This window comes from Patella vulgata, chromosome 3 (genome assembly GCF_932274485.2).
Source record: "Patella vulgata chromosome 3, xgPatVulg1.2, whole genome shotgun sequence".
Classification (NCBI taxonomy): domain Eukaryota; kingdom Metazoa; phylum Mollusca; class Gastropoda; family Patellidae; genus Patella; species Patella vulgata.
The window spans coordinates 55,374,934-55,393,860 of NC_065881.2; the positions used below are offsets into that span (position 1 = coordinate 55,374,934).

At 38.0% G+C, this 18,927-nt stretch overlaps 1 protein-coding gene and 1 long non-coding RNA gene across 2 annotated transcripts in view; one reads left to right on the plus strand and one right to left on the minus strand.

The window, feature by feature from the left end:
- LOC126816645 (uncharacterized) overlaps positions 1–18,927 on the minus strand; it is a 25,320-nt gene continuing 6,393 nt past the window's right edge. The window contains exons 2-5 of the long non-coding RNA XR_007678484.2: positions 15,097–15,131; positions 14,809–14,873; positions 11,722–11,820; positions 1–1,009 (exon numbers count right to left, since the gene is read on the minus strand). This is a non-coding gene — a long non-coding RNA (uncharacterized LOC126816645). The remainder of the gene's footprint in view (positions 1,010–11,721; positions 11,821–14,808; positions 14,874–15,096; positions 15,132–18,927) is intronic.
- Positions 91–18,927, plus strand: part of LOC126816640 (protein unc-93 homolog A) — a 20,911-nt gene continuing 2,074 nt past the window's right edge. Inside the window, exons 1-6 of the mRNA XM_050543339.2 lie at positions 91–145; positions 7,167–7,706; positions 9,351–9,514; positions 10,616–10,852; positions 11,380–11,515; positions 15,586–15,717. Coding sequence (XP_050399296.1) covers positions 112–145; positions 7,167–7,706; positions 9,351–9,514; positions 10,616–10,852; positions 11,380–11,515; positions 15,586–15,717 — 1,243 coding nt within the window. The 5' untranslated portion in view covers positions 91–111. The remainder of the gene's footprint in view (positions 146–7,166; positions 7,707–9,350; positions 9,515–10,615; positions 10,853–11,379; positions 11,516–15,585; positions 15,718–18,927) is intronic.

Sequence of the window (18,927 nt, forward strand, 5' to 3'; positions counted from 1 at the left end):
TCTTACTTTTTATTCTTTAGCCTATGTTCATAAAATAGATGTCGACTGTTTCAAAACAATAATTATTGCCTTTTGTTTTAATCTGAACATTCAGTTTTAATAGTGTGCAAAATGGAGAGGGATATATTATTGAACAGATCGACTGGTAGGTACTAAATGATGGAATGTGAAACGTCCTACTTTTCTACTGCTCCATCTGGTCTAATGAAGAAGGGGATACTAGTCCTGTGGCTCATGGGGGAGTGATCACCACCCCAGAGGAGACTTTATGCGACCCAGTTTTTCCAGAGTCAATTTATTTTAGAAGATGCGGGGGGGGGGGGAGAATGTGTAAATGTTGATATAAATGGTGATCATCTCTTAGATACTGTTTGCATCGGTAGTTGTTGAAACAGTTCCCAGATACTCAGTGCATATGCATATGTGGCATTGCGTAGGATTCTGATTTTCGATAAAACGATATATCTGTTTCATTGAAATAAAACGTGCCCATGAGAAAGTTGAAAATATCAGAAACATTTAGTAGATCAAGTTTATTGAATATGAAATTATAAGCGTGAAACTCAAATTTATCGAAGTTCCTCTTTTGTATAATTTCATCTGATAACAAATAGTACATACTTCAAGATGATTATGTTAATTTATAGATCTGTGCCAAAATGAACCCCAGTTACCTTGTATCTGGAAATTGTTTTAACAACTATTGTTGCCAACAGCAAGCGTTCAAAATAAAATGTTAGTTTCATGGGGAGCAATCGATGCATTAAAATAATAAACTGCATCTTGCCGTAATGTAAGGTTATAATTTGTTTGTAGGAAAAGTGAAAAGAAATCAAGAAATTCGATAATTTAAACGAATTCTTTGATAAGAAAGTATTCGATACAATCAGTTTCTAGGAAAAGTGAAGTCCGGTAGAGAATAGAAGTCTTCTAACTGTTGTAACCAGCTCAAGTTTTAACAATGATCTCCCGGTATCAATCCGCCTGGCAGGTTATCGGTTACCTCACCCTGTAAAAGAAATGCAAATAAATACCCTTAAAACAAGTATATTTTAAATATATACATGTATATCCAAAAGATCTCGGACGAGTTCGATTTTTGCACATACCAGATCGTCGAACTTTATGGATCATTGCCCACGATTGTACAAAAATGACGTTGAGGTCACACTTTTTATTAGGCATTTCAGTGTGAGCATTTATGCCGCCACCCATGTCCATCCCTCCGTCAACAATTAGCTTGTCCCCCAACACCCAACCCAAGACTGAAGTATAGGGGCCAGTACTGAGAAATGAGAAGGGGAACATTTTAAATATATAAAAATTGATGAAAATATAGCAACGATACAAATTTCCAAAAAAGTTAATTTGATTTCACTCTTTGATTGGTTGCCTGTAGTCGCGAAAATGCTATCACCGTTCCCATTGCATATTCGTGTTCCACGTTCCCTGAAATTCCTAAAACAAAATATCAAACTTGTATGTCGTTGTTGGTATTGAAATAAAACTTTTCGCGTCAATTTCTGTCGCCATATTGGATTTTGGCCGGCGTATAGGTTCAACCGTTTGCGGGATGAATCGTAAACTGTCAACAAATAATTCCGGCGACCAACAAAATCTATAAAATGACATATTACACGGCCATTTCGCGGCATGTTTGTTAAGCTCAATGTGTACTGATGTTTAACAAAACGACACAGACAATTCAATCAAACATTTGTTCAACAACATATTAAAACTAACCCTAATTCAAATTTGTCTGTAATTGAATCGTCTGTTGTTGAAATCTATACTAGAGAGAAAAAAACACGTTGGATTTAGCTGTAAGAGCTCGTCAAATTCAAAATTATGAAGCCTTATGCGTTATGGAAGGATTAGTTTTTCAAGCTCATGGCTTGATTTGAATTCTTTAAGGAATGGGGCATCCCATTTATACATGCATGTTTTAACAATCCAACCAAGTTTTGGATTTTTTTTATCTATTCCCACCGATCAGGTAAAGATGCACACTGATCCACAGTGAATATTTGCTAGGCCGCTACTAGACTCGTAATTCTCTGTGAAACAGATTGGTAAAGATGATTGTTGAGCAGAACCTGAAATTCCCTAAAACATTTTGGGTTACAGACGGCGGTGGCAGTTGTCTAAGAGAGGTGAAGGAATGGAGCTTACCGTTTAAGTGAATTTGGAAAATTTAACGGCCGCAACTACGTTTTCCTAACGCGAATATCGATTTAAGCCGGTTGAATTAACATCTTCTATTTCTATCGTTACACCTCACTGGTTTGCGCGAATAAGATCTTTTACGCTCCTTAAAGCCGACTCATGTGTATAAATTAAATAGATATTTGTGTGGCGTTTTTCTTCTTCTGTTTTTCGCCACGAAATGGTGTGAAGCGGGCTGGTAGTCGTGGGGAATTCTGCTGCAATTGTCGCTCAGGACCCACACCCCGGTAATTTCTCTGCCACCAGTGATCTAGTGGCCGATCACAAGCTCACTAATAGTATGCTAAATAACAAGACAAGGGTTTCTATTAAATTATAAAATGAAACATAATATATGGCAGATAGCAATTTTATTATAAAACTTAGAAAGAATATGTCATTCACTGTCAACATACTATTCATACAGTTATCAAATATCCAGTCCCTCACTATATATAACTGCAGTGACCTATATCTAAATATATAGCTGTCATTTGTCTCGACTATTTAGGCGTCTATATAGACTATAAATAAAACAATACTAACAAATGAAACTAGCTTTGCCACATTTGGGTAACGCCCTTGTTGAATAAGTATGCCAATAATAATATATAATATACTCTTCAAAAAATTAGCGGATATTCAGAAACACTACAAAACTGCGGAAATGCACTGCTGTTTTTATTAGAGGTAACCAATGTATGTTAATAACAGGCCAATTGCCTACACATGAACATAAACAGTTCATATGGGCGGCTTATCTGACGGCCGCATTTCATTCGCAAAGAGATACACCGTCAAAAGTGGACGTTTTTGATTTTTGTCTTAATAATGTGTAATTGATCAACCAATCTTCAGACATTCAGTAATTCGTCGTGGCATGCTCCTAATCAACCGTCCAATCACGATTTGGGTCAATCTGACCCACTTCTCTTGGAGTGCCACGGCCAATTCTTGCAGTGTTGTCGGTTGACGTTGACGTCGACGAACACGCCTCCCGATCAAATTAAACGTAACACACTAAAGCAAAGATACGCTAAACAGTAAATCTTATCCAAGAACCGATAGGAAAGCAAACCTGGATAGATAAACCAGCACGCGGCAGTTTTCATCAACCCTTCCTTGAAGTGTCAAATTTGACAATGAATCCCTCCCACGTGTATGGCGCTATTATGTGTCGCATGTGCAGCTCAGTGGTTCTGTTGGGGCGATAAGTTCTTCATCTGTGACAGAACACAATTTTTATGGGAAACAATCACTGGTTTTATTCTAATAGCACGACGTTTCGACAAGTATCCTCTTATCGTTATCAAGCACAAATGTCATTGTGCTTGATAACGATAAGAGGATACTTGTCGAAACGTCGTGCTATTAGAATAAAACCAGTGATTGTTTCCCATAAAAATTGTGTTCTGTTATTGTGTACCCCAATCACTAAATGCCACTTAAAGATTATCTTCATCTGTGAACATACTCTCAAAGCATATCAAGTGTCCATGACTATTTATCATATCACAACCTGAATAGGTATTTGCATTTCAATATCCCCTACTTTTTTTGAAGAGTATATAATGAAGACGGTGTGTGAACTTGTATACGTATCTGTAACATCAACGATAAATATATGGCTGGTGTAATTCATTATTTATACATTTTTTAATAATCAGACGCCTTTTACGAAGGGTGTTTCACCGGTGTCCTTTTACCAAGATTAATCTAGAAATATCAGATAAATTCATACATAAAATGGCCCCGTGATGCGTAGGCGTGTGGGCTCGGTGAATGTTAAGTGTGTGGGGTGGGGGCAGAACCTGAAATGTCTGAAAAAAATTTGGGTTACAGACGGCGGTGCCAGTCGACTGCCAGAGCTGAAGGAATGGGGCGTATCATGTAGGACTCCCCCCTCCCCCCCCCCCCCCCCCGACAATCTGGAAAATTTGACGGCCGCAAACGCGTTTTCCTGTGATCTAATGTAGTCTATTTAGATGGCCGACTCGAATTCAATCAATTGCCGCAAACGCGTTTTCCTGCTATTCCATGCCCGTGAATACAGCAAGTTCAATGTGGTCCAATATAGCCTACTTTAGGTGACTTACCTGAATCACAAACAACCAATAAATCGTTGCGGGGTATGGGAGCCTCGTGCTCCCCGAGAAAATTTGAAAATTTAACCGCCGCAAATACGTTTTTCTGCTATTCTAGCCCTTGAATTAAGCAAGTTCAAAGTTTCCAACTGGTTTATAATTCGCGGTAGTCAATTAAAAGAAAAGTAAAATTCGTTTTTTTATTAGAATTCGGGCACTTTATTTTGCAAACAAGATGAAATAATTTTTGTTTTCATAATTTTAACCATTCGCCCGAAAAGTCAGATTGCCTATGGATAATAAATATAAACAACAACCAAAATTGCTAACATAATAATTGTATAAATCTACACACGTAATTTTAGCATAGACATATGGATTGTCATGACCGAAGTGGTATTGATCTAGTAAGTCTTGGCTATTACCCTAAACAAACATGATTGAACAATGGGGTGTTCAAGTAAATCTTTCAGCTAAAATTCACGCTTGTAAATATGACAACCTAAAGCGTTAAATGGTCCCATGATCTCGAAGAATCAGCTGATGTCACAATGTCATTCATTTATTTCATCAAAGTTAATTTGTCAATGATTAAAATATCCGAATTATTGCCATACATATGAATTGTTTTAAAGGCACGCTGGCATTGAGCTGATAAGATACATATAACATATTTGATAAACAGAAATGATCATGGACCTTCATAATGATTTCATCCTAGCATGCGTCAAAACAGTTTGCCTCTTTGGTCCCCGTTTTTTGTCTGTAATTTATTATTCTGATCTAAATATAGGCGTTTTCATTAGATAAGCAACACTAATGCCAATCCTACGTACCTACAGATAAAAATTCCAGCTTAACTGGGAACGCGCAAGGAAGCCCTTCTCCATTCCAGCTCTTCGACCTAGACAACGACAGCGAACCCAGACAGTGGTCGACGTGAACAAAAACCCAGTCGAGATTCTGAAGAATCTTGGATCACATCACATCGCCAGATGTTCTCAACGGAAATCGTCGATGGTATTTATCCCGTCTGGTACTTTAAAAAGTGTGACATCCTAAAGGGGGTGGGAGATGCTTGCTTTCCAAAGTCACCGGATCTATTGGAACTCTGCGTGTACGATATGCTCCGCCATTTGGTATCTTCAACTGATAACAGATTAGTATGGAAGCCTATAACTACCATTGCTAATTTCTACTTTTCGCCTCTTCAGAACACGAAAGTCGAAAAGTCGAAAAGTAGAAGTTACGACAAAATGTGAGGCGACAAGACGGTATACAAGCCAAAATCAACTCGAAAATAGGAAATTAAGAAATAACACACCGCGATAATAGCTCCCCCCGTTTTTTTTCTTAATTTCTACTTTTCGACTTGCATTTTGGCTTCCGTCTTGTCGACTTCGACTTAGTAATATTTTTGTATTTATTGATGTCAGTAAGAAGGCGCTAACACGCTATACAAGCCAAAATTCAACTCGAAAAGTAGAAATTAGAAAATTAACACACTGCGCTATTAGCTACCTATGATTTGTCGTACTGTCAACTTTTCGACTTTTCTACTTTTCGCCTAGGAAGTTGTTGTAGTCTCTGCCTTCCAGGTCACATTTGAATACGCGCAATTCCCGTTAACAAAAATGTCTGTGTGATAGAGTCTAGTATTCAAATGTGACCTGGAAGGCAGAGACTACAACAACTTCCTAGGCGAAAAGTAGAAAAGTCGACAGTACGACAGATCATAGGTCGCTAATAGCGCAGTGTGTTAATTTCCTAATTTCTACTTTTCGAGTTGCATTTTTGCTTGTATAGCGTGTTGGCGCCTTCTTACTGACATCAATAAATACAAAAATATGACTAAGTCGAAAGTCGACAAGACGGATACAAGCCAAAATGCAAGTCGAAAAGTAGAAATTAAGAAAAAACGGGGGGCGCAATTATCGCGGTGTGTTATTTCTTAATTTCCTATTTTCGAGTTGATTTTGGCTTGCATACCGTCTTGTCGCCTCACATTTTGTCGTAACTTCTACTTTTCGACTTTCGTGTTCTGAAGAGGCGAAAAGTAGAAATTATGAATGGTAGTTATAGGCTTCCATAGATTAGTAATATGTAACGACAATTACTCAAAATTCCACACCCTCATCTAACCAGTGAACCAGAGAGTTTTCTGAAAACCTAAACATGGATTTCTATTAGAAAAGGATACTAGTAGATAGATTGACTCAAGTGGACCTATGGTCTTTTGTGTTGATTTTAGTGTTGTTTTTTAAAATGATTTTTATTGGGCGGTAAAAATCCCTCTCGGTCGAGTTTCTGAGATATGCGTATTTTATATCCTAATAATCCCTCAAGACCCTAAAACAAACACACTATGAAAACTAGCGTATATTGGTATACAATCCATTTATTTGGCTTGAGTAAGGGGTATACTATCAAATTTTATTCTGGGCACCTCGAACGCTCCAAAGCAAACACCCTTATTGCTTGCATTAGGACAACCAGGATTCACAGGTATGATGTCTGGTTTTTTTTTACTTTGAATAAGACAGATAGTCTCTATATCAAATTTGTTACCATATTGTTTGAAAAGTTAACAGGGGGCGAATTTAACTAAAGTATGCATTTAAAACTTCAAATACGAAAATAAAACCATTTCTACCTGAATTAACTGGTAATGTGGTGATAGAGTAATAATGTCGACAATAGTTGGATTTTGAGTGTGGCAAAATACCACTGAGAACACTATGTCCGATCGGTTTAAAAATACCACTAAGAACACAATATCCGACCGGTTTAAAAATAACCGAAGCAAATGGTTCACATTTCGTTCTCCATCGCTTAGTTTATGTATTTAAATTCTGACAATCTAATTTTTACTTTCAGAAGCCGACAACATGGCGCACAAAGAGAAATACGAGATGAATTTTCCAACCAAGGAAGCTAACGGACATGAAGTCGAACCTTTCACATGTCCAATGACGAAGTTTCAAATTCTTAAAAATTTGTTCGTCATCAGTTTTGGATTTGTGTTCTTGTTCACAGCTTATCAATCTATGGCTAATCTCCAGAGTAGTTTAAACAAAGAAGAAGGAGTCGGCACCGCTAGTTTATCTACTCTTTATGGAGCTCTTGTGGTCTCTTGTATGTTCGTGCCACCGATATTAATAGCTCATCTAGGATGTAAATGGACCATGCCTCTATCTATGTGTGGCTATGTCTTCTATATGGGCGCTAACGTATATGCCGTATGGGAGACCATGCTTCCTGCAGCAATTATCCTGGGTTTTGGTGCCGCCCCTCTTTGGTCCGCCAAGTGTGCCTATCTAACAGAAACTGGTGTTTGGTATGCTAAATTAACCGGTCAGTCTGCGGATGCCACTATTAATCGCTTCTTTGGAATATTCTTTATGATCTTCCAGTCAAGTAAGACATGCTATGATTTATTGATTTACCGTTAAACTATTTTCTGATTTTCCAAAAAAACATTTGACTTATATATCAAGCCAAGGTACGACTACGTTTCTTTATCTCCAGGTTCACTGAACCTTCTGTTTATTTGCTTTATTCTAAAATTGGAAAACCAATTCGTAATATGCTCCACCAACGTACAACCCTGAAATTGTATTGTTATACCGGCTTTACAAACTCCTCGTTAAGGACAATGACTATGATTGTATGAATAAGAATATGTCTACACATTATAGTTTTTTAAAGGAGAAGTTCCAGTGGCACTGGGTCTCCAACAGAGCCAACGAAGACGGACATGCTTACGCCATGCACAGTGCTATGGGGGTATTTGCCCAGACAGTGGTGTTTCCGTCTCGGGGTTTCGTACCACCCGAGCGACTAGACACTAGAACAACGACCCTGTATAAAGCAAGTCCGGACTATTTGAGTCATTTCATATCAACCGGTTCACGAATTTACAGAATATGTACACCTTACCTAAGGTAACCATGATAATGAACAACGTTATTAATTTGTTGTGCAGATAATGGGAGTGGTTGACATATTCATATTTTAAAGTCTAGTCATCAGATTTACATTTGTTAACAATCACACGCTCGACCTTGCTTCAAAACCCAGTGTCCGAGTTCAGTGTCATAATCCTTCGAATTATATAAATATTTGTATATTGAAAGTGTACATAGTGTAGCCGCATAAAGCCCCACGCCCTCGTTTGGTTATATTTTATTTCTCCCAAATGATGGCCATGCTGTGGCTTGTAAAGTGTATCAATATTGACATATCTGTAAAAGAAACCCCAAACAAACGACCTACATTCTTTGAAGCGGGTGTTCAGATCACGTAGGCATCAACTAACCGGAACGTCTATATTGGTATACAATGCGGTGTTATGGTATTTTTTTTAAAAGCCAAGTATATTGGCCAGTGACTTTCGGGGCAAATAGAACTCTCACCGGCAGCTGTGATATAAATTAGGTTAGATCAACGTGTAGAGTAAACATCTGTTTTAAAGGACCTAAGTCCGTAACTCAAAATCCTCCAAAATCTTCGAAATAGAAAACACGAATTATTGGTCAATTTAAATCAACATTGATGATGTAAACTTACCGGGAAAAGATGAGCTTCTGATATCCGATATTTAAGATAGAATAATTTTTTTAACATTGGTACACGAATCGTGTTCCATAATGCGCTTCAGCCCCAGTTGTATTGAGAGACTCGAGGGACGAGGCTAGACACATTGCACCAAATCAAATGGAGTTATGTAGACTAGAGAAAATAGACACTAGAAATTTGCACTCGATTGAGATTGCTGACTTATTTCGCCGAACATAACTGATTTGAAATTGGAGTAAAAACGGAAACCATTCAATGTAAATCAGTTTATATACATTCATATTACAGTATTATATGCGTTGCGACCCACTTTTGTGAATTTCTAGGTCCCAAATGTTAGCGATTTAGCTCCTTTAAAATTAGATTGCATATTGACAGCCGTGGTAACATTCTTGGTTAGTCAAGCGGTTCGCGTAATGCACGCAAGATCTCTACTATCCGTTTGGGAAAATAAGACACATTACAAACTTCTGCTTTTTTCAGGTCAGATATGGGGAAATCTTATATCATCAACGGTATTTAGTATTACACCAGAAAATGGAACAACTTTAAATGTAACAAATGATCTTAATAAATGTGGTGCCAATTTTGATCCCACAGACCCCCCGACAAACAATACCAATCTGAAGAAACCAGAACAAGAGCAGGTTTTGTAAAATGGGAGATTATTTTCCTGTTTGATATTATTTTGAATTAACCACGGAAAATTTAGATGCGTCCCGTCCAAATAAAATCTAATATATATAGGTGTAAGATACAGATGACATTCACGTTGCATTAATCTAATCGACGCTAATGCTAATGCCGTAACAACTTCCATTGCCTAGAGAATGCAACTCGGTCAAAAGATACGTAAACATATTATCTTATTTAAAGTTTATTTACAGAAACGCATCCAGAAAATTCAATCGGTCAGTCTGGGTACCAGTTTTCTTCGTCATGCTTGCTAGCTTTAGGGATCACATTAGATCTTTGTCGGAGTTGAAATAATGTTCCGCAGCAGATTCAGCCTTCGTACGCCCAATACCGCTCTTCTGTAACACTATTTTAACTTTATTTTTCGAGAATTAAATTTGATAAAATTTGGTATAAAAGTATTTTCATAGTATCACGTTAAATCATGCTCTAGCCAATAAGTAAAAATACTGCTCTTCTATAACACTATTTGAACTTTATTTCTGGAGAATTAAATTTGATAAAATTTGGTATAAAAGTATTTTCATAGTATCACGTTAAATCACGCTCTAGCCAATAAGTAAAAAAGAAAAGTCTATACTATCGTTGTCGAAGCACATTAAATGGTGAAAAGACCATCTTTCAGACCATTTTCACATTCTCAAATCTTATTATTTGATTCACATATTACATTCGTTCATTGTATAATTGTTATGAACACATTTTAAACAAACAAACAAACTTGCATTATTTAATAAATACCATTTAGCTGAACCGTAATAAAATATGTGAAACCGAAATCAGAGCCCAGGCACCCAATCTCAGATTTCCAATAAAGACTGTCCACTCTCTACTCATTTGGACCGTCTGAATCTACAACTGCTTTTGACTGAAACACCAGGACAACATTGCGCATATGGCGCTCCCATGATCCCCGTTAACCAGGACCACATATGCTTTGTTTTGTCCGTCTCAGGAAATATGACTTTGCAGTAATGCTGATTCGTTTGTTTTTCAGGTTGTTTCTTAAACCGTCTTCCTCTTTTGTCAATGTAATTAATAAATTATTTCAGGTTTATTTATTATGTGGTATTTATATTGGTTGTGCTGTAGTGGCTGTTATTATTATATCTGTTTTATTGGATAAAATCATCCTTGAAAAAGATGAGGAAAGACAAGGTCGACCGTCTCCAAAACTTTTGATTGCTACCTTTAAACATCTGATATCATCACCAGCACAACTTTTACTTATACCTTTAACTATCTACTCAGGTGTTGAACAGGCTTTTTTATCAGGGGATTATACAAGGGTTAGTATTTGTGTACCTTCTTTTATTGTAGGGTGCAGATGTGATCCAGAGAATGGAAATTTTAATGACCATTCGTAAAACTAACAAAAAATAAAGAATACTGTATGTTCGTTATTTCAAATCAAGATTCCAGAAATATTAGATCATGGCCCTCCCATAGACGCTAAGTGTGTCTAACAGAAAAGGGAGACCTCGCCTGCTTTAATCGTAATTAACATTTAAGACGCGGTCGTGAATTATTGAAAAAATATCTATAAAAGTCAAATACTTCGAATCATTTGTTGATATAAGCAAATGCAAGCAACAAATTTAAAAATATACGGCCAGGGATATCAACATTCTATATTACAAAAGCTAATAAATGATGCAGCTTCTTAACATTTTACCAAAACGTTGTGTAAAATCATGTGCCATTCTATAAAACTACAGTATATTCTATTCATATATTATCTATGAATTATATGTCCCAGGGCACGGGTACCCTATCGCCACGAATGATTATACGTATAGTAACATTTCTGTTTCAGTCGTATATTACGTGTTCATTAGGGATATGGAATGTAGGCTATGTGATGATCTGCTATGGTGTTGTTGATGCTATTTGCTCGTTTGCTTTTGGAAGAATGGTACAATTTGTTGGTCACATTCCCTTCTTTATATTAGGTTCGTATTTATTGTTACTTACAATGTATTTAAGATGTTAAAGTTTGGATATCAGATGTTCTTGAAATAATCAAGTTACTTTGTTAGACACCAGTAACTGATAGTGACTAAGCAACAAAAACTGCACCCACTATCGTGACACCGTGGCACTATTGTTCTGGTCTCGGACCTTGTCCTTCTATCTAGAGTTCGATATTTCTACTTACCTCTGGTACCTAATTTGAATTCAATATTTCTACTTCACTTTGGACTTCACGTTGTGTTTTCCAATAGTTAAAACTCGTTAAAACATATTCTTCTAAAACCTTGTTTGTATAAGAAATACAGTAAAATACAGCTGTTACCAGTTATATTACAAAATTCATTGAAATTTATAATCTGTAGAGTTTGACGATTCTAGAACCCAGAACGACTTTTTAAATGCTACACGGTCTCTCGAACGCCCAACTCTAAGATCACCGAATCCTGGTGAAATAATGTCAGAGGAATTGGGAGCCCGCTCAGCTCTCTTAAACACTGATCCCCGAGATTGGTCAGGTATTGTAATTTCTTGATTGGTCACTTGCATAGACGTTACAATTGATTCAAACAAAGGGGGGTTGGATGGCTGAATGGTAAGCGTGCGCACTGTATCATAAAGCCTGTCATTGAGTTAACTGGTGTGGTTTCGAATCCCCGGTTGTACGTGGCAAGGAGTAGGGTCGCCTGTCCAACCTCGTTGGTTTTCTCCGGGTCCTCCGGTTTCCTCCCACTGCTAAAGACCCCTACGCGCAAGCGAATTATTGAAATAAAATTAAACCATATGTTAGTCCCGAAATGACCTAGTTTGTGTCGAGTGGACGTTAAACCCCATTTCTCTCTCTCTCTGATTCAAACACAGTATACTATTATTGACACTGAGTGATAATACATTATAAGGTCCATGTTCAGACTAAATCTCTTAAAAACTGTTGGCTCTACAGGGTATTGGAAAGGTTTGACGAAAAAAAAAAAAAAAAAAAAATTGGGATCTTCGTCTTATCATAATATACGTTTCCTAAAATTCTGGCCTCTGTTGTGCTGACAAACATTACAACAGTTTGTAAAGGTTTTAGTAAAAGGGGAGCAACTCTAACAATATTAATCTAATTCTGACGAAACGAAATAGGGATCTTCGATTTATTATAATACAAGCTCACTGAAAGTTACAGGACAATCTGATGAAAACTCTGGAATCTAATGCTGACAAGCATTACACGCAGTGTGGACCGGTTTCAGCAAATAGGGGCATAATTCTAAAAATACATGGAAGGATAGCGTTGCCAATATTATTTCAATGTTCACGGTGCAAAATGCATATGTCAGCCGTTCAAAATACGTATTTTAGTTTTAGAATTTGCAATTTCCATTGCTCCACAATACCATTGTCACAGTGTTAAAATACAGAATACACTTTCAATAAAACAAAATACAGTATAATAGTTATTTTGCACATTACACTTCTCCATTCTGCATTTTGCATAATAGACAAATGCATAATGGTGCTTAGCATATTAGAACATCATGGGATCACGACGACGCTCATTTGCATACGGGAACAATTCCGGACTAGGACGGAAATTAATAATTTACGCGATCGACCTTGTCAGTAGAAGGGGGCGGTACTGATATTTACAGACCTTCGGAAAACGATCAATGAAATGAAATTAAATGGGGTTTAATGTCCTACTGCTCCGACTGGCTAATGAAAACGGGCATACGCCATGCAGTGTGCTATGAGGGAAATTTGCCCGGACAGCGGCGCTAAATCTTGTATCGAATTCGGATTACGTGCACGCTTATGTGTACACTTTGGATCTCGTTTTTTGTTCCATCCGAACGATTAACCATTTGTCCTTGTCAGCCCCCCCCCCCTGCATCACTGATAAGGGGAAAGAAAAACGATCATAGTCGGGTTTTACGAAACTCTATTAAATGACGGAGGGTGTGGGTATTTAAAGTAAACATACCTGTCGTAATAGTAATACGAAGTATTTAAATAACTTTCTGGCACATACTTTGAAAAAATTAAATGAGGTTTAACGTCCTACTGTTCTGTTTCGACCGGGAAAATGAAGACGGGCATACGCCATACCGTAGCCTATGTTATGACGGAAAATTTGCCCGGGCAGCGGCACTATGGTCTACTCTTATATCGAATTCCAACTGCCAAGGGATCTTTTACGCCACCGTATACACGGGACCTCGGTTTTTCGTCCCATACGAAAGACTAGACAGCTGTCAGGCCCTCTTTCCTGCACCACTGACAAGGTGAAACCACGTCGGAAAATCCCGATGAACTTTCTCGGCCATTGCAGGGATCGAACACGCAACCTCCAGGCTAGCGATCGTCTTACCCACATGGGGGGTTGGATGGCTGATTGGTTAGCACGTGCGTGCTGTACCATAAAGTCTGTCATTGAGTCAACAGGTGTGGTTTCGAATCCCCGGTTGTACGTGACAAGGAGTAGGGTCGCCTGTCCAACTTCGTGGGTTTTCTCCGGGTCCTCCCACTGCTAAAGACCCCTACGCGCAAGCGAATTATTAAAATAAAATTGAACCGTATGTTAGTCCCGAAATGACCTAGTTTGTGTCGACATAGCCACCATGTCTCCGTACTTTGAAAAAAAAAGATAAAATGATTAAAGTTGAAGAGGAGGGGGAGAGGGGTATGAAGTAAAAAATGTGGGGCTTATTGAAGCCTCGGATTAGCCATACCGAGCGCATGATTTCACAGAAGTTATGGTAATCCAGCGAATTCCTTATTACATGATAGCTTGATTCGCCCTTATTGCATGGTAAGTCGACTTATTGTATGGTGACTTATTGTTTGCCAGCTTGATCCCTGCCCCTTCTACTGACGTTGACCTTGTAGATTAATCGCGTAAATTATTAATTTCCGTCCTAGTCCGGACCTTTTTCCGTATGCAAATTAGCCACGTCGTAAAGCGCATATAAGGTTATGTTCTAATATGATAAGTTCTATTATGCATGTGTCTTTTATGCAGAATGGAGAAGTGTATTGTGCAAAATAACTAGTATACTGGATTTTGTATTATTGAAAAGTGTATTATATATTTTAACACTGTGGTATTGTGGAGCAATGGAAATTGGGGGCAGCTGCCCCCCCCCCCCCGGCTCGTACGCCTATGTATTACAAACATGCAAACAAGACAGACAGAACATAGAATCAAAATAGAAATAAATATACAAAAGAAACATAAATTATAGTAATTAGACATTTAATATAAATGAAGAAAGAAAACTAAACATACCCTGGGTAAGGTGTTTTACTAATGGCTACAGTACCAAAATAGAGATATAATATAATTTCACAAGGCTAAAATTAGAGAAACATCGCAATAAATATTGACTAGCGGGAAAACTAAATTATTAACAAGTTAACGAACTTCCTATTATAAGAATTATTAATTAGGCTACTTTATATAAATTTATACTAAATAATTATATTATATACAAAAATTATACTAAAATTTATACTAAATAATGATATTCTATACAAAAATTATTAAACAAATTATTAAAAAAGAAATATAAAATACCTGGGGCTGGAGTAAACACAAAGGTCTTGTCATGTCTAGAAAAAAATGCAATATTAAACAAGAAGATGCAAACCAGGTAAACCCAATAAAAACAACCCCGATCAGTGAACACAGTTACAATACAACACACACACTGTAGGCTACATCTTGGCTAGGCTCCAAGACATTAAGCTGACATAACAACACAGAACACCATATATTACATAAACTTTATTTACAAATATACAATTAAAACATTAATAAATCCCATCCTGCTACAGAAACATTACCAGAAACGTGGACAGGTTTCGACAAAAAAGGGACAGAACTCTAAAAACGTTAATCCGATTTTGACAAAATAGAGACCCCCATCTTATTATAATACAAGTTTCAGAAATATCGGATGAAAACTGTAGCCTCTGCTGCGCTGCGAAGTTTGGCTAAAAGAGGTCTCGCCCTTCCCACCCACAGACCCATTTCATGCATAAATTTATAATTCATTTATTTCAGCATTTATTGTTCATGGCGGTGTACAAATAACACTGTTATTTTGGATACCAGATCCAGATGCCATAGTTATATTCTATGTACTGGCAGCTTTGTGGGGAATGGGGGATGCTGTCATTCAAACACAAATAAATGGTAAGACCCACTATTTCTGTATGTAAATATACCAAAGAGGGCATGGCTTCGGTTGGTTCGTTTTGCCCAATTGCCCAAACCGCCAATTGCATCATTTTGATCTTGTTTGAAGGTTTCGTTCAAAATAAGAAATGTTCTTTCTGATTAACTGGAACGAAGCACAATTGATGATCTTACCCTAATGTAGGCCCTACTACTTTAAATTGAAAAGAAAAATTTAAGCTCATGCTACTTCCTGTCCGATGGGCGAAACTTTCCAATTCCACGAGTGAAGGCATAAGGTAATACTAATGAGTAATAGACTTAAATAAAGGCGTTCTAAACAAGCCCAGATACGTTAAACGAAAAAATCGAAATATTTTTCATCAAGATTTTTAATGCATGAGAGTGAGAGTAAGGCATAAGGTAATACTAAAAATAATATAAATAGACTTCAATAAAGTCTGTCTAAGCATGTCCAGGGAGGTTAAACCAAAAAATCGGCAATATTTTTCATTTTCATCAACATTTTTCTTGCATGAGAGTGGGAGTACGCATTTACCAGCTACGTTCCCCAAGAATATAAGATTACAATAAGATTCAATTAGACAACTTTTCTATTTCAAAGTCAAAAAATTTTAAAATTATTCTTGAGGTAGGCTACTGTTATGCAATAAAATTGATGATAAAAATATTGCTGATTTAATACTATATTTTCTGATTATCTGGGTTTGTTTGGGCATACTTTAAGTTACTCTAGCCTATAGGCTTATCCTGTTCCAGTAAATCGAATATCTGATTTTCAAGGAAACCTTCAGTCTCGACCAGAAAGAGAAATTTTGGGCATTTGGCGATTTTGGCAATGGGACAAAACGAACTAACTGGCTTAGTTTCTAGAAAAGTAAGCATAGAATTTTACATGTACGTTAGAAGCTTTGGGTGAACCTATTAATTAATTCACAACGTTATGTACGATTTTTCTGATTCAATGACTCGATCAGGTACCGAATCACCCAGAATGCATTCGACAGTCTTAGTAATCGGCTAGATCTATTTGCCAAGGCCAACTCAATTTTCGTCAAGGTCGCTGAGATGTAAAGAAGGTTAGGGCACGTGATTGTTGGCGAGATTGCAGGTTAGGTTTAGGGTAAGCATTAGGGCTAGATCTAGGGTTAGGGTTCGGATTAGCGCTAGCCCTGTTTACATCTCGTGACTTTTGACCAAACTTGAAGTTGGCCTTGACCTATGGGTAGATTTCTCAGAACATTTCGAAACATTGTACATATAAATTTATCATCAATAAAACTCCCTTGTAATTCATTTAGAATAATATAATATCATACTTTTAAGTTTGTTTTTATACGCCCACGCTTTCATGTGGACGTATATGTCGTTGCCCCTGTACGTCCATATTTTGTTTATGAACACTCTAGGTCACAATTTTTATCTGATTTTGACGAAACTTGAAACATAGGTTTATCCCAAAGATCTCGGTTGCTTTCGGTATTGGCATGTAGCGGACCGTAACTTCATTAATTATGGTCCCTGATTGTATAAAAAAAATCGCGTTTTAGCTTGTGGGCCCTTAGACGTCACAATATTTATCCGATTTACAAATTACAAAACCGGAAAAATATGACCGTCGCACCATAATGACGGCGAAGTTCGAGTTTCGTGTAAATCGAACGTAAATTGCTCAGAAGATATGGCCGCTTCCTGTACGCCAATAGTGTAAAAGTATTAATACCAAGGTTGTGGACCCCTAGTGGTCAAAAGTTTTATCCAATTTTGACGAAACTTAAATTATGTTTATAGATCTCGGTTCCTTTCGATATTCGCATATATCGGACGATACTTTCCTGGATTATGGCCTTGATTGTACGAAAAATAACGTTTTTAGCTTGTTGAACATCTAGAGGTTACAATTTCTAACCGATATTTTTAAAAAAAACGTCTAAATATATACTATTCAAAAAAAGTAGGGGGCATTTGATTTTTAAGTGTTATTAAAGTCACCTAATGAAACTGACGAAGAAACAAATGACAAAATGAAATGAAGTTCACATTCATCGATTTATTCCAAATGATCGTTAGACTAAGTAAGGCACAGACTGACCGTTATAAGGGTAAAATGATACCCGGGGTGAAACAGCAAAGTTACCACAGCATCACAACCAAGTCAGTAACGGGTAAATCCTCCTCTGTTTGCCAAACAAGCATTGATCCGACGTGGCATACTCCTAATGAGACGTCTAAGGTCATTTTGGTCCAGATTGTCCCATTCCTGTTGCAACGCAGCAGCAAGTTCTTGGACATTGGCAGGACGTTGTTGACGTTGACGTAACCTCTGTCCAAGCATGTCCCAGACATGCTCGATGGGGGAGAGGTCGGGACTCAGTGCTGGCCAAGGTAATGTGGTGATGTTCTGTTGTTGGAGGTAACATGTAACGATCCTGGCCCTGTGACATCTTGCGTTGTCATCCTGGAAGATGAAACGGCGGCCATGACGTCGTGCGAACGGCACAACATAGACTACCAAGATGTTGTCCCGGTAGTACTGGCCTGTAACACGCCCTGCAACAACATGTAAAGCCGTTCTTCCAGCAACAGTGATGCCTCCCCACACCATAACAGAACCACCCCCAAATCGATCATGTCTGATGACGTTAACGTCTTGGAAGCGCTCGTTTCGACGACGCCACACCGTCCTACGTCTGTCCAAAAAATCAACAGTGAACCTTGACTCATCTGAAAACATCACATTGCTCCAGCGTCGATTATCCCAGTGTTGACGATCCCCTACACCAACGACGTCTTGCCTGAATGTGATGATCTCTCAAACAAGGGATCACGCGAGGACGTCGGGCGCGAAGGTGACCCCTATGCAGTCGATTCCGAATCGTCTGGCCACTCACTCTCACACCAGTGTCTGTTTGAAGGCGAGCGCTGATCTGATTTGCTGTGATGACACGATTTCTCAAGGCCAAGGTACGGATAAATCGATCCTGGGCTTGAGTTGTCGCCCTTGGTCAACCTGAGCGTGGTCTGTCCTGTACAGATTGTGTATCACGGTATCTGGACCATAGCCTGCTTATGACAGACTGAGAAACATTCATCGTCCGCGCCACAACCGCCTGTGTTGTGCCGATCTGTAGCATGCCAAGGGCACGTAACCTTTCATTTTGGGTAAGCCGACGCATATCAAAATTTGTTTTCTGGTCACTAAAACAA